This window comes from Aspergillus viridinutans, assembly GCF_018404265.1.
Source record: "Aspergillus viridinutans IFM 47045 DNA, scaffold_4, whole genome shotgun sequence".
Taxonomy (NCBI): Eukaryota; Fungi; Ascomycota; class Eurotiomycetes; order Eurotiales; family Aspergillaceae; genus Aspergillus; species Aspergillus viridinutans.
In genome coordinates, this window is record NW_025091220.1 from 1475053 (window position 1) to 1488140 (window position 13088).

Sequence of the window (13088 nt, forward strand, 5' to 3'; positions counted from 1 at the left end):
GCCAGCCGTCCATCCAGCATCACACCTGATGCTGAACGCCCTTTGTGGCTATCTGTTACGGTAAGCACTTACTGTAATGTAGCTACTTGTGATCAAGCAGTGAATCAATGGACTTGTTCAGGTACCTGGTGAGGAATGTATCTGCCATCTGACGCCACGGGTGCAAGCTCCATTGAAGCATTCCTTGCAAGAGCGGGTGAAGCTAACCATGCACGTGTATGATATACCAATCTAGTCAGATGGATTCAGTAGTTGCGGCAATGATTGGCTATAGACTCCAGAGACGGCTTATTGATATGTCGATAATCTGATTCTGGGAATGGCCGAAACCCGGCAGAAATTCTGTTCGCATTAACGTGGCGTTGTAGATAGCCCAGAGCATGCACATCAAGGTCATTCATAGTTTCTATATTTTGAGGGCACTCTGGATTTGGAAGTACTCTGAGAGCCAGACCAGAGCTCGATCCAGTCAACGAGTAGCCGCTGTGATCAATAATGATATCGAGAAGGTGCGGTAACTGGCATATTTCCAGGAGCACCTGTTGCCATGTCCCAGACTTCAATTTGACCAGCCAAAAATTGATATACCGGATATTCTCTGAGAATTGGTTGACAAGCGAGAGAAGAACGTGGCATGAAATGGAAACGCCCCCTAGATAGAGGGACCGCAGACAACGGGAACGTGGAAAGGCGAGGGAGTCAACATCTAGAATATCGACACTCCGCACCGCGAGTGATTCGAGATTTGGCGCCATTTCGACCATTCTAAACACTTGCGTTGCATGGGTCCTGTTTGGAAAAGTAGCATACGTCGGACTGACTATGGTTCGCCGGTATCTCTGGTCCAGCGTACTTGTATGTGTACAAACGTATAACCGGAGACGTCGAAGACGTTGCATGATATCTTTGATACGGGTCTGCGAAGAACTGGTCTGGTCCGCGAAGAAACGTCCGAAGTGATGGGCTATGGGGAATCTAACCTCGAGTTCTGTCAAGTTTGGGAGCGGCACGCACCGTATTGTCAAAACAACCGAATCCAGATAGACTCCTATCCGGACGTCTGTTAGGAATGAGGCCGGTTCATCAAACTCGAGTGCCCTGAGGTTGGAAAATCTGACCAGACAAGACGATAGGGTCTCGGCAAGGTCCCCTATATAAGAATTTCCAGGCTTTTCCGAGTAATCATCCATTCCAAAATCAATTCGACGTACATGTACAGCATATGGACTCTCTGATAGTTCCCTGAGCCGCTTCAAAAGTTCCATCTTCGGATAGGAGCTGGATCTCGCATTAATATGCCGGAAAAGCCAGAAGGAGGCGCTGCGGCAGAAGGCCTTGTTGACCAAGCACAAAGTGGCTAAGTCTTGTCGGCTCCTAGAGATGGAGTAACGCCTAGCATCCTCCGTCAAATGCAAGAATTCATAGTACACGTTTCTCCAAACATGATATATAATCTGCGAGAAGCATTTAACACTGAGCACAAGATAATATGAAGATAGGTCTTACATGATCATATATCTCCATAGGGATTTGCATCCTGGTTGTACTCCTTTTGAACACTGAGCTACCAGTGAGGTGCGAAGTTTGCATTGCTAGTTAGGAAGTTGTTCTACATGGATTCTGCGGTTGCTAGTTATGAGAGGGGAAGTTGTTCTAATGCGGGGTGTCTAAATCCCTGAAAGTCTTCAGGAATAATTATCCGAGACTTTCCTTAGTACAGACTGTACAGTACTAGCCTAGCGGGGTTTGGATAATAGGGAATCGCAGAGCATAGACACCTGTTTGAGCGAAGCGAACTCTTGAAGTAATTCAGCGTAGAGCGAAGCGAGCGCTAGCCAGTTTGTAAGTGATATAATGTTTCCCAAGGTTGGATCATAAAGCAATTGATGGTCAAAATGTCAACAACTAGCATCATTGGTCTAGTGGTAGAATTCGTCGTTGCCATCGACGAGGCCCGTGTTCGATTCACGGATGATGCAGCACATTTCTTTTTGCATCTCTTCATACCAGCGTACTCGCAATCTGAATGATTCTGATCCCCTAAGACAGAGCCATCTTCGACATCTCGCTATTGTTTTTGCTGTGAACATGTTTGGCCGAAAACCATCGGTTTCGAACGGCAGCTACTTGAGATGCGTCAAACATGCCTAACACTCTTACCTGCAAACGAGGTCTGTAAGTGTACAAAAAAAAACTGGTAGCTTCTCTTTGATTGAGCGTGTCATCCTTAGTGCAGGGGCCATGCTAATCTTCTCTGTATCGTTTCAAATTGACCAAATGCCCGAAGGCACCCGGGAAGACATTAGATTGAACTATAAAGGAACTCCCGGCAGCATGATTTGTCGGTCAGCGTGGCAACGAAATTGAGACGACATGCCATTCAAAGTTAAACCTGGTAACAATAAAAAGGCCATCGTCATTAATGTCCGGCAGAACGGGCAGTGAAACGTTCCGAGGGGGTAATTTGGTAGACAAAGAAAGCAATGGATCGATATATAGCAGGGATATACAACTTAGTTACACAAAACAGTTCACCATACAGAGAATATACAAGTCGTGAACTCCCATCCTTTTCCCCGACACCGAATCCGCCCAACCTGAACCGCTCGCAAAGAGAAAATAAGAAAAATGGTAGCAATACCGATCACTGATGGGACCCTTGATTCATTCCTGCCACTCCCAGATCATACCCTCCCAGAGGTATGCCAGTACCGCCAAACGCGGACAAGTCTGCAGTGGCATTTTCGCTATTGGAACAGGGAGCCGGAGGGTTTGGATCAAGGCCAACACCTGCACCGACAGGGTCGAGATTGAAAGGTAAAAACCAGGCGCTCGGTTGATAGTACTCTCCGGTGCCCGACGGGGCGTTGGGGTCCATGTGACCGGTGAAGAGCGCAGCAGATGCGTCCTGGTTTGTATGGGGGTCTGCCTCACCAGGAGTGGAAATTCCCGGCGTATCAACAGTCGCAAACGCGGCAGGGGAAGGGTCAAACCCAGCAAAGGATCCATAGACAAACTGCCGATCCAACTGGGGGAGTTGATCTTGGGGAATACCAAAGTCGAATCCGGTTGGCGCTAAGGATGTTGTTCGGCCTTGCTGATTGTACATTGTCGGATGCGGGAATCCCGTGCCAGATGTTCCTAACATCCCAGGAGCATTGTTGATGTTCACGTCGACCACCGGTTGCGGAGGGGCCACGTGGTCCGGAGGAGCAATACTCTTGCTGTCTCTTCTTGGATGTGGGCGACGGGGGGTGCTGTGCTGTGGCACGGACGGAGATAGGCTTGCGAAGAAGTCTTCCACGCTTTGGAGCTCGGGCTTTTGGCCCATCACCCCGTCATCGGCACGGTCTTTTTGCCTGGCGTCAGGATCATCCCAGTGAAGTCTTGAAACGCCGTGAGGATATTTATCGAACCAGTCGCCGTACTGGAACATGGGGGTGAGCTGACTGCCGTTCTGGGTGACGACGGTCCCCTTGATGGCCGCATCTGCGAACTGCCGATAACGATCTTTGGCACTCTCAACCATGTAATGAAACATGCCCCAATACTTCTTCATTTTATTGAGGTACCGATAGGTGTGCCGTAAGTTTTCTTTCGACCGAGCTTCCAATTGTGCGTTCTTGGAGAAAATGCCCCAAATGTGTACCGTACTCGCCGAGTAAGCACAATATCCCGCAAACGGCACCGTCAGAGGATAGGCCGACGCGCGGTCTATTAGTACAGAGATGTGATGTGCTGCCTCGACAGCGGCCCGCCCTGCGTTACTGAGGAACGATTTGGGCATATCCTTGGGAGGCCGCCCTCCTGGTGAAAGCGGAATGGCGAATTGATTCAAGAATAACATGTTCTGATGAATGATGATATGGAGATAGAGAAACTGGTTGGCGATCTTGTCTGCAGCGTGAACCTGTAAATTTTCAAACGTGAACGCCAAATGACTGGGCAGGGTGGCAGAGAAGTCTTCGATTTGTCGTTTCAATTTCATATAACCCGATTCGGGCGACCATAGAGGATGCGGGTCCTTTCTCTTCCCACCAAGATTAAGGTAATCGACTATGCGGCCCCATATCACCACAGCTCGAATGATGTAGGCCGACACGCCCATGTTATCCTTGGCATTAGACAATTGACCGACATCATCCGGAACGGGGTTCGGAATGTTTCCTTCGAGGTCCTCCGTTGGGCCCGGTATCTCCAATTGAAATGAAGACTCCTTGATAGGAAGCTGGATCTGCAGAAACTTCTCGTTTCCTATAGGTGGACGCTGACTCCCAGACGAGTTGTAGCGATCCATCAAGAAACATGCCCACATCGTACGTCTCCTGATCTCCCGATCCGTGAAGCTCAGCTGTGCACCATTACCTGCGCCTTGATTCAGTAGAGGATCATAGTCTAGCTCCCTGTGAAGCTGTAAAGCGTAGGCCATGCGGAGGGCCTGACCACCAAAAGACCAGCTCCGCCCACCATGGCAGGTTCCGAACTCGTGAAGGCCCAATAGTAAAAAAACAATCAAAATGGTTATACTCGGTTCATCATGTCGGCTCAACGCGATGGCAGCGGCGGGATTTGCCCAGTTCTCTCCGCGGAGGAAAGGCGGATCTGAGCTAAGCTGCGGGTGTGTGGAAAATCGAGCCGAAACAGCACAGACGGCCAGGATCAGTACGGGCGGGACTGTCCTCGCTTTCAGCCGCCGCATGAAGCTTGGCTTATGGAGCAGGAGGTATGACTGCCCGTATACACAATCGAAGAAGACCTCAGCCAGATGTTCCTGTATCTCCAGCGACGGTAGAAGCTCGGCACCTTCAGTCAAAAGAGCCGTTGCATCATTGCTCTTGCCCTCGCGCCGCATGGGAAACGTGTCTTGTGGTCCCCTCCGATCCTCGTGCGCCCATTCTTCCATCTCCGCTGTAAAAGCTTCGTCCGCCGATCGCTTCTTTTGTGTCTTGGATGCCTGACCCGGTTGAGGCGGTCGGACGACTGACCTACCGATTGCGGCCATATCTCGCGTCTCGTCTTTCGGAATGGTCTTGATGACTCTATCCTCCATACGCTTTAGCCGCTTATCCAGCATCGCCATGTAATCCGTCCGAGGAGCCGCCTTCCTCGTCGTAACCTTGTAGACACATGGAATTCGAGAGCGCGAGCAATGCTTGCACGCGGGCTTCTCCCCCGAACATCTGATCTTTTTCCTCCGACACGCGATGCATGCCAAGGGTAGACGTTTCCGCTCCTTTCCAGCCTTGGTTTTCATTTCGCTCCACGGAGGCTTCCCGTTGGTGCCGTTGTCGTTGGAATTATGGGCATCGTCGCGCTGGGTAGCATGGGCTCCATCCTGTGCGGCAGCTGGGTCTCCTGCCGTCTGGACGCTCCCTGCATCTCGCGAGCTGGCCCGACTTTGGATGTCGAAATCTTCCGGAATCGCGCTGTCGTCGTGGGGCAAAGTCGGACCAGCAGAAGAGGCCATGGGAGACTCCATGGACTCGGGTGGGATCATGACGGGTGAGGTAGCCCCAGCAGCAAGGCCCGGGACATTGTTTGTGTAGGCAGCAGCGAGAGCAATGAGGTCAGCCGAAGGATAATGGTAGCTTTCTGCTTTCTGGAGAGATTGCTTGGAATTGGATGGGATTGCGGGACAGGCGGTAGATGCAGGTGGGTATGGGGAAGGGCCGGGCTTGGCATCTGGTCCCGTCGGATTATTAATCAGATAGGTGCCTTCGAAAGCAGGAACAGCTCTTGATAGTTGATACTGGGTATACAATGAGTGATATTGATGAATGAAACGAACAGGAGCAGAGAGGAAGTGTCCCTGCTCACAGAAAGTGATTCTGGAGATCTATGCGTTCGCAGCTGGGCCGCTCTGGGGTAATCCAACCTGCAACAAGCAGCACCTAAAAAGGGCTTACTAGACATGAATTTCGTCTACTCAGATGCATCATGGTGGAGCCTAATGGGCATTCTTCTCATACTATATCACACGTGACACCCGATATGACAACTCCCTAAATAGGCGGAGTCCGCAAATTCTACAATATAGCCTGACTAGAGCCGGGATGGTCTCTGAAGCAACAGCACCACCTTTCGACCCCTAGTGTATGTGGTGTCCTCGAAGTCTCAAACTGAAGCCGACGGGTGCTATGGGTCATGCATCGAACGTCAAGCCCACAGAATGTGAGATCTCAAGACTTCGTCCGCGAAGCGGGTGCGGAAGTCTCAAGAGCGGCCAGTATCTCCTTCCCCAAGGTATATATATTGTAGCTAGGAAAAGCAATCCAGAGCCCACTGTCTGCTATTAGAACCGGTACCAGGCGGAGATTTAGGGACCAGTCTTACTTAGGAATGATCCACATCGTAATCAATGTGAACGCATCATTGTGTCCAATGTTGGCGAATCCGGAGAAAGCTTCGTTCAGCCCTGATAGCTCGTTAGCTGGTTACAGACTGACGGAGACCGTCTAACTCACAGTAAAGGATCGTTTTACTCAAAGTCATGATGGAGGCACTGTAGGCTACGAGGAGAGCCGTCGCTCCAGTGCGCCCAGACACGACTTTGTCGCCCTTCAACATCCACAAGAAACCCTTACGAGTCTTGCGCTGTTTTCCACGTCCGCCGGAAGTCATTGTTACTCCATATTTATAGATGATGAAGAGGTAGTAGAGATAAGCCGCTGACTCAACAAGGTTTAAGACAGTCTGCGCGGCGGTAAAACCATTCCGAGCGTTGAATGCCGGCCAGCCATAGATATAGTCAATTGTCCCATAGAGTGCGTACGGGGTCCAAACAGGCGAATGCAGCTTGTGACCCGGCATGGAATGCGGTCGCAACAACACGTAACCTGAATCCCATAGGACCAGGGGAATCGAGACCAGAAGCCACAAGGTCACAGCTGTTGATGGGGTGTGCACCGATCGTCTGGTGGCAATTCCGTTGGCTGACGGCCCTGGAGATTTTGACCTGGACCTGGCACGCGATGGCGATGGGAACTCGCGGGGATGATGTCTTGTGGAAACCATTTCTGGAGCAGTTGTCTAGGAGGGTGTATGGTAGCACATACAGGGATTTGCTTTGCTTGCGTGGTTAGTGTTTAAAGCTGTGGTTAGGGATTTAATGAGAAGCGAGAAGCACTAAAGTCACGAAGGATGTCGCGACGCGAAGAATGCTGAGTTTTGTGGCATGGCGACGGGCCGACTGACGGGTGGTGACGTCGTGAAGACGACTGTGTCTGGGTGCGTAGGAAGTTTCCACTGAATTGCAGGTTGCCATAAGACATTACACATTATGATACCTACTATGATACCTCCGCCATCAGATATAATGATCCAACTTCCTATGGTATTTAGCAGACTAAAAGAAGAAAGTCGGTAATTAGTTAAGTAGTCGCAGTTTGCTCAGCCGAGATTTATTGTCGGGTTACGGCCGCGACCTATTCGAGATGGAGGGCTGAGAACTGTTATAGAAAGCCAGACTCATTGCCAGGCCAAGCAATGGCACATTTCGCCTTAATCATTTATCTAGATATATCTTGTCTAATATTTCAGGTGTGCACTCCTGGTGCTGACAGATCTGGATCTGGACGTTGATCATAGTGGAGAGCGGCAATCACGTGCGCTAGTCCCGCCCACTGATTGATGGACCCAACCCATATCCCAAATCCAAGACCAACCGGTTGATTCTCCTAATCATTCAACTGCAGCGGAGGCTAGGTCTCAGGTTGGATTGCACCAGTTTTCGCTGCCGACAATCCTTCACAGGCTTAGAACTATATGCAACTCATCTGCCGTTAGCAATTACAGGATATTGGCGTGTACTTTGATGACCTACTACTGCTGATTGAGGCAAGATGAATCTCGACAGCGACCCAAAGGTTGGAGCCCTGGAGAAAGCGAATCGCACTCCATTGCATTCTGTTGGACTAATGACAGGTCAGAAGGTCGACAAGCTCGCTCGCATCCGAGAGAACCAACGAAGGAGCAGAGCAAGGAAGCAGGAGCATATTCGCGACTTGGAGCAGAAGCTGGCCTCTCTACAAGAACAAGCACACAAGAAAGATGTCGAGCATAGATTGGCCGCACAACGACTCGAAATGGAGAATAGAAAGTTGAGGTACCTGCTATCTTGCTCAGGGATCCCATCGCATACGGTCGAGGAATATCTGCGGACCGGTGATGATCCCGCCGTGACCCAGAAGGTTGCGATACCGGCTCTTCGACGGTCGGAGTTTCAATCGGAACCCTTGCGTCAGGAGACGAAGTGTTCGCGTCCATGTGGAGGCAAATCATCCAACACTGTCGGTGTATTTCAAAACGGCGATGGTGGTCTCGAGATTCAAAAAGTCGGAATACTGGCGTCTCGTCTGCCTGAGAACCAGCCCGAAATCCGATGCCGAGAGCAAAAATGCTCGCGCCCGTGCTCAGGCGGGCCAAGTCAGGACGTTCAGGAGAAACCGCGGTCTAGTTTCGAGTCTGTTATGACCCAGAAAGTTGTATTACCAACTCTTGAACGGCCAGAGATCCGGCCTGAAGCTCCTTGCCAGGAGACAAAGCCTTTCCACCCTTGCTCATCATCGTCGGATAGGCCAGAAAGGGACACCAGTACTGCCGAAATGCAAAATCAACTCTCCGCTAAGGACGAACCATTAGACACGCCCGAGCCCCTAGGAAAGACTACATCTCAAGAGTCTTGGGACCCATCAGAATGCCCCAGACTGCCTCCACTCTGCGACTGCTCATCTGGAGACAAAGATGTAGAATGTTTTCCTAATGATGGGGACACCCTCAATACTACTCTCTGTGCAATAGCGGATGAACTGATTCAGCAATACAACACTCGCGGCATGGACATCGCGGAAATTCGGCAGAGGCTATGGGCGGGCTTCTCCAAAGGCCTCACAACAGAAGAGGGATGTAGGGTGCAGAATCAGATTTTGTTTCAGGTTCTGGACGAAATTAGCAACCACTGATGGGCTTGCTTACTATTATTATCCCGTTTTCGAGGCAGTATCGCATTATGTACAAGTGCATATGTCAAACTTTCTCGTCATTTCCATTGCTGTCGCCTGGCAAACCACTTGACGACATATACCAACGCCAAGAGCACGGGAACTTCGACGAGAGGACCGACTGTGGCGGCTAGCGCTTGGTCGCTGTCGACACCAAATGTTGCAATTGCTACTGCGATTGCAAGCTCAAAGTTGTTGCTCGCCGCCGTGAAACTTTGTGTGCATGACAGCTTGTAACCGAAGCCCAATTGACGCGTTACTAGAAGGGTGATGAGGAAAATGACGGCGAAGTAAACGATGAGCGGAGCGGCGACTCGAACGACCGATACAATCTGATGGACAACTTGCCTGCCTTGGGAAGCGAAGAGTACCAGAATCGTGAACAGAAGGCCGATCAAAGATAGCGGGCTGATCAGCTTTACGAAGGTTCTGTCGTACCATTCATTGCTGATGAGGAACCTTAAAGCGAAGCGGGTGACAATGGCTGCTCCCAGCGGTATACCAAGGAACACACCAACACTCTTTGCGGCCAAAGAATATTCGATGGTCAGACCGTCGTCTTCATCTCCGATGATGCGAATGAAAAAAATCGCGAGGGGAGCAAATAGAACCATTTGCAGGATCGAGTTGATTGCGACCAGAATCGCACAGTATTCACCGTCTCCTCCTGCAAGACCAGTCCAGACAAGGACCTGAAAGCTATTAGCCTGCATGTCTAGGGTATTCCATCGTACGGACATGGGACAAACCATTGCAATACACCGTGCGATGCCGACTAGGATTAAACCTTCTCGAAGTCCTCGTTCGTCGGGGAGAAACGCCCATGCTAAGGCAAGCTGCAGATGGTCAGCACCAACCTTGCGATATCAGCAAAGTTTCCGACCTACCATAAAAAAAGGCGCTATAATCCAGTTCACAACGACACTGAATGCAACTTGAATCCAGAGAGATTTTTCGCGGAATGACCGGTGGAGAGTCTCGAATCGCACTTTACACAGAATGGGATACATCATGACTAGAAGGCCGATTGCTATATCGTGTGTGAGCCATCATCCGGCCAACTGTGTGTTTCGAAACCAGAGTCATACCTATAGGCACCGACACGCCAACAAATTTCCCCTTGTCCAGAGCTCTGCTCGTGTTGGGGACAAAATTACCAAGGATGATCCCAATAGCCATAGCCAGGAAGATCCAGGCTGCAAGGAATTGATCCAGAAAGGCGAGTTGCTTGAAAGCAGAAGTTGGACCAGCCGTGGCTGCATCGTTGTCAGATTTCGAGGCATCTGGCGTATTGCAAGCTTCGATGTCGCTAGGATGCCGAGAAGGCGATGTGCTGTCTTTTTCCCGAGTCATGGCGAAACCGCCTTAGAAAATCCAAGATCCTGAAGATATGTGTAGCAGACCCATCTAATAAAGCAATGCGAACTCCGGACTGAATGAAGTCACGTATGGATGGATTGCATTTTCATCTACAGCTATGGATACTGCTATGGATATCCCCCATGGCGAGGCCGATAAGCTTGGCTTGAAACGGAAAAGGCCCGCAGCCAATCATAACCCTGGAGTGACATGTTAAGGGCACGTGATTTATCGCCCTATCCGCATGTGAAACCAATGGGTGGACGAGCCTAAGCTGTAACTGCAAAGATGACTGGTCATGTGGGAGTGAGTCTCCGTAACGGAAGTTGCTGAAAGCCAGGGCTTTCATAGCACAAGTCCATGACGTACTGATTCGGAGTGGCTAAATGGAGTTGAGAAATACCCATGCAAGGATGATGGGAGCTTGTTCCCCAATGTGTTTTGATTCCTTTGAGTGTTTGAGTGATGATGAGCTCCAGTAAGAAATACCAGGCTCGGTATGATCCCATAGACTCCAGGATCAGATGGCTGCAAATGCAGAGGAACCTTCGAGGTTAGTCGATAGGAATGGCTTTAAAGCAGTCTAAATGACTTCCTACCATACGGCTAATCATCGGCTCAGCAGCAGGCTAAGCCACCATCATGGACTTACGTCTTGGCTACATCAGTGATTTAGCGTCTGTGCTACATGGTTGTTCTTGCTGCGGAAGCCCGTGAATTGACCCTTGAGAATTCATTTCCCTTCTCTACGCGGGACTCCGCGGTCCACAATGAACCCCACACTGGACATCGGTTTTTGACCGATGCAGGATTGTTTACTCCACACACAGCTACCGACACGTTCACGGGTATGGTGTACAAACTGCAAAGTCCTGCAAATGACACGGAAAGGGAACAGGCGGGCTGATGTTTGGCGGCATGGATGGTTGAGGGTGATGCTAGAAGCTCAACGCTTCTTAGCTACTTGAATCGGGGTGGGGAGTTTACTCGATTGTTTAAGATTCGGGATGATATTGGACTACAGTAGTACCGAGTGGATGAGGTCCCGAGTGATGATTCGGACTTTATTGGGTTCAAGATCATCTCTCCTGGAGTCCGTAATCCGGGTAATTCTTGGGCCGGGAGGTGATGCCGAACGGTTTGCACTGTAAGGTGTACAGTAACTGAAGTCCCGGGAATCTTGACACATTGTACATGATATATCCCATCGTCAAGTCATGGTCCAACGATGAATAACAAGCCTGTCCCATCGAGGCAGCAGGCCGCATCAGCCATGTTGACGGTTTGTCGAAGCATTGTTGGTCGACTTTGCTACTAGCTGGAAATATGTGACGTTATCAAGCAGGACGCGGGAGGTGATGACCCCACGGACAACTTGTACGAGAGTTCCTGAGTAGTCTCGATTATCTACTCATAGTACTAAAGGGGCGGATCCCTGATGCTACCTTAGATACTCCACGCTCCATACTCAATACTGATAGCCACGCCAACCTGCAGCTGCATATGCCGGCTCATTCTCTCCGTGGGAACCCCACAATCGACGGAAAAACTGCGGATTATGCCCGACAGACTAACGGCGAGAAATTTCAAATTTCGGGGAATCGGAGTAATTGACCATGTAGGGCTGATACAGCAGACCGATTGACTGAGAGGATGCCAAGCAGTCATGTGCGGCAGTCATGCTAGATCTGGTAGCACGAAGCAAGGCCGAAGGATATGTCTCCCTTCGGGATCTTCAGGGACATAGTATGCACACATGGATTCACTATTGTTCAAATGTATTTGTCTTCAGTGGCGATTTAGATGTATTCCGCTCGCTCATAGACGGATAGAAGGATTGGAATCAGCGAATCTAGTCGCATTTCTTGTTGGAAAGTAGGATGATGAATACCGGATAAATACTTCAATACATCTAGTAAGGTAGTGGGTGGTTGGTGCTGCCTGAAAGGGATAATCCGACCCATGATATTCTTGATTACCTCGAAACAATAAGTTTCCGGTGTAAATTTGTATGACCAGATTACAAATCCGCAATCCATCTTCGCTATCTAGGGGATTGAATACACATCGACCTCGAGTATGTATACCTATTCCACTCGGAGAAACAAGCAAGGTCAAGCTTGGCAGTCAATCGGCTTGTGGATTCACATCAGTAAGGCATCGTTACTGGTATGCTCCCTTGACAGGTCGATGACACATTATGGTAAAGAGGGGTACTCTGCTTTTAGCCTCTCCATGCCTAGAAGGAGTTCCCGAGGGCACAACGCGCTGAGAGATCCTTTTGGTGGCTTGTTGATGTTGCGATACTTCATTCGCACGCGTGTTTTGTTGATCTGATTACATGAATACCTGTACCCCGTACCTTGGTCAAGTACTCGGCAATCAAGTCCGGAGACTCCGGACCCAGATGGCTTGAAAATGCGGGGTCTTGATGGGACAGTGACATTGAGGTGACAGCGTGCTCATCCCTGCTGCATCAGCAAATGGTCTTGCTTCTGTCATGTCATTGATGCTTTAACAGGTTTTACTTCGAATGTTCGAATGTAAACCGAGAAGCCGAGACATAGTGGCTTGACGGGAATGAGCCATGGGTATCTAGACTCGGCGGGATCGCGGTCTGGGACTGGTGCCTCAGGCCACGGACATTCCCCAGAAGGTACCTTAGGTAATTGTAATTTGATCCTCTCCTGTATCGACCGTACGAAGTTATGCACTACATTGAACATTGCT

At 50.0% G+C, this 13088-nt stretch overlaps 4 protein-coding genes and 1 non-coding gene across 5 annotated transcripts; 2 read left to right on the forward strand and 3 right to left on the reverse strand.

Annotated features, from left to right (window-relative positions):
- Nucleotides 1–1908: 1908 nt before the first annotated feature.
- Nucleotides 1909–1979, forward strand: Aspvir_006505. The gene has a single exon. It is a non-coding gene; the product is annotated as a tRNA-Gly (tRNA).
- Nucleotides 1980–2644: 665 nt separating this feature from the next.
- Aspvir_006506 (putative C6 transcription factor) lies at nt 2645–5913 on the reverse strand (the record flags this gene model as incomplete). The annotated part of the gene is made up of 2 exons (XM_043269701.1): nt 2645–5715; nt 5907–5913. 2 exons carry the CDS (start codon nt 5911–5913, stop codon nt 2645–2647), a joined length of 3078 nt encoding a protein of 1025 aa, XP_043125636.1.
- Nucleotides 5914–6179: 266 nt separating this feature from the next.
- Nucleotides 6180–7014, reverse strand: Aspvir_006507 (uncharacterized protein; the record flags this gene model as incomplete). Its single annotated transcript, XM_043269702.1, has 3 exons — nt 6180–6282; nt 6334–6415; nt 6465–7014. The coding sequence occupies 3 exons, from the start codon at nt 7012–7014 to the stop codon at nt 6180–6182; spliced, it is 735 nt and encodes a 244-aa protein (XP_043125637.1).
- An 827-nt stretch (nt 7015–7841) lies between these two features.
- On the forward strand, nt 7842–8960 carry Aspvir_006508 (bZIP transcription factor; the record flags this gene model as incomplete). Its single annotated transcript, XM_043269703.1, has 1 exon — nt 7842–8960. The coding sequence occupies one exon, from the start codon at nt 7842–7844 to the stop codon at nt 8958–8960; it is 1119 nt and encodes a 372-aa protein (XP_043125638.1).
- Nucleotides 8961–9037: 77 nt separating this feature from the next.
- Nucleotides 9038–10352, reverse strand: Aspvir_006509 (arsenic resistance protein; the record flags this gene model as incomplete). Its single annotated transcript, XM_043269704.1, has 4 exons — nt 9038–9691; nt 9749–9835; nt 9887–10029; nt 10088–10352. The coding sequence occupies 4 exons, from the start codon at nt 10350–10352 to the stop codon at nt 9038–9040; spliced, it is 1149 nt and encodes a 382-aa protein (XP_043125639.1).
- Between the last annotated feature and the right edge of the window lie 2736 nt (nt 10353–13088).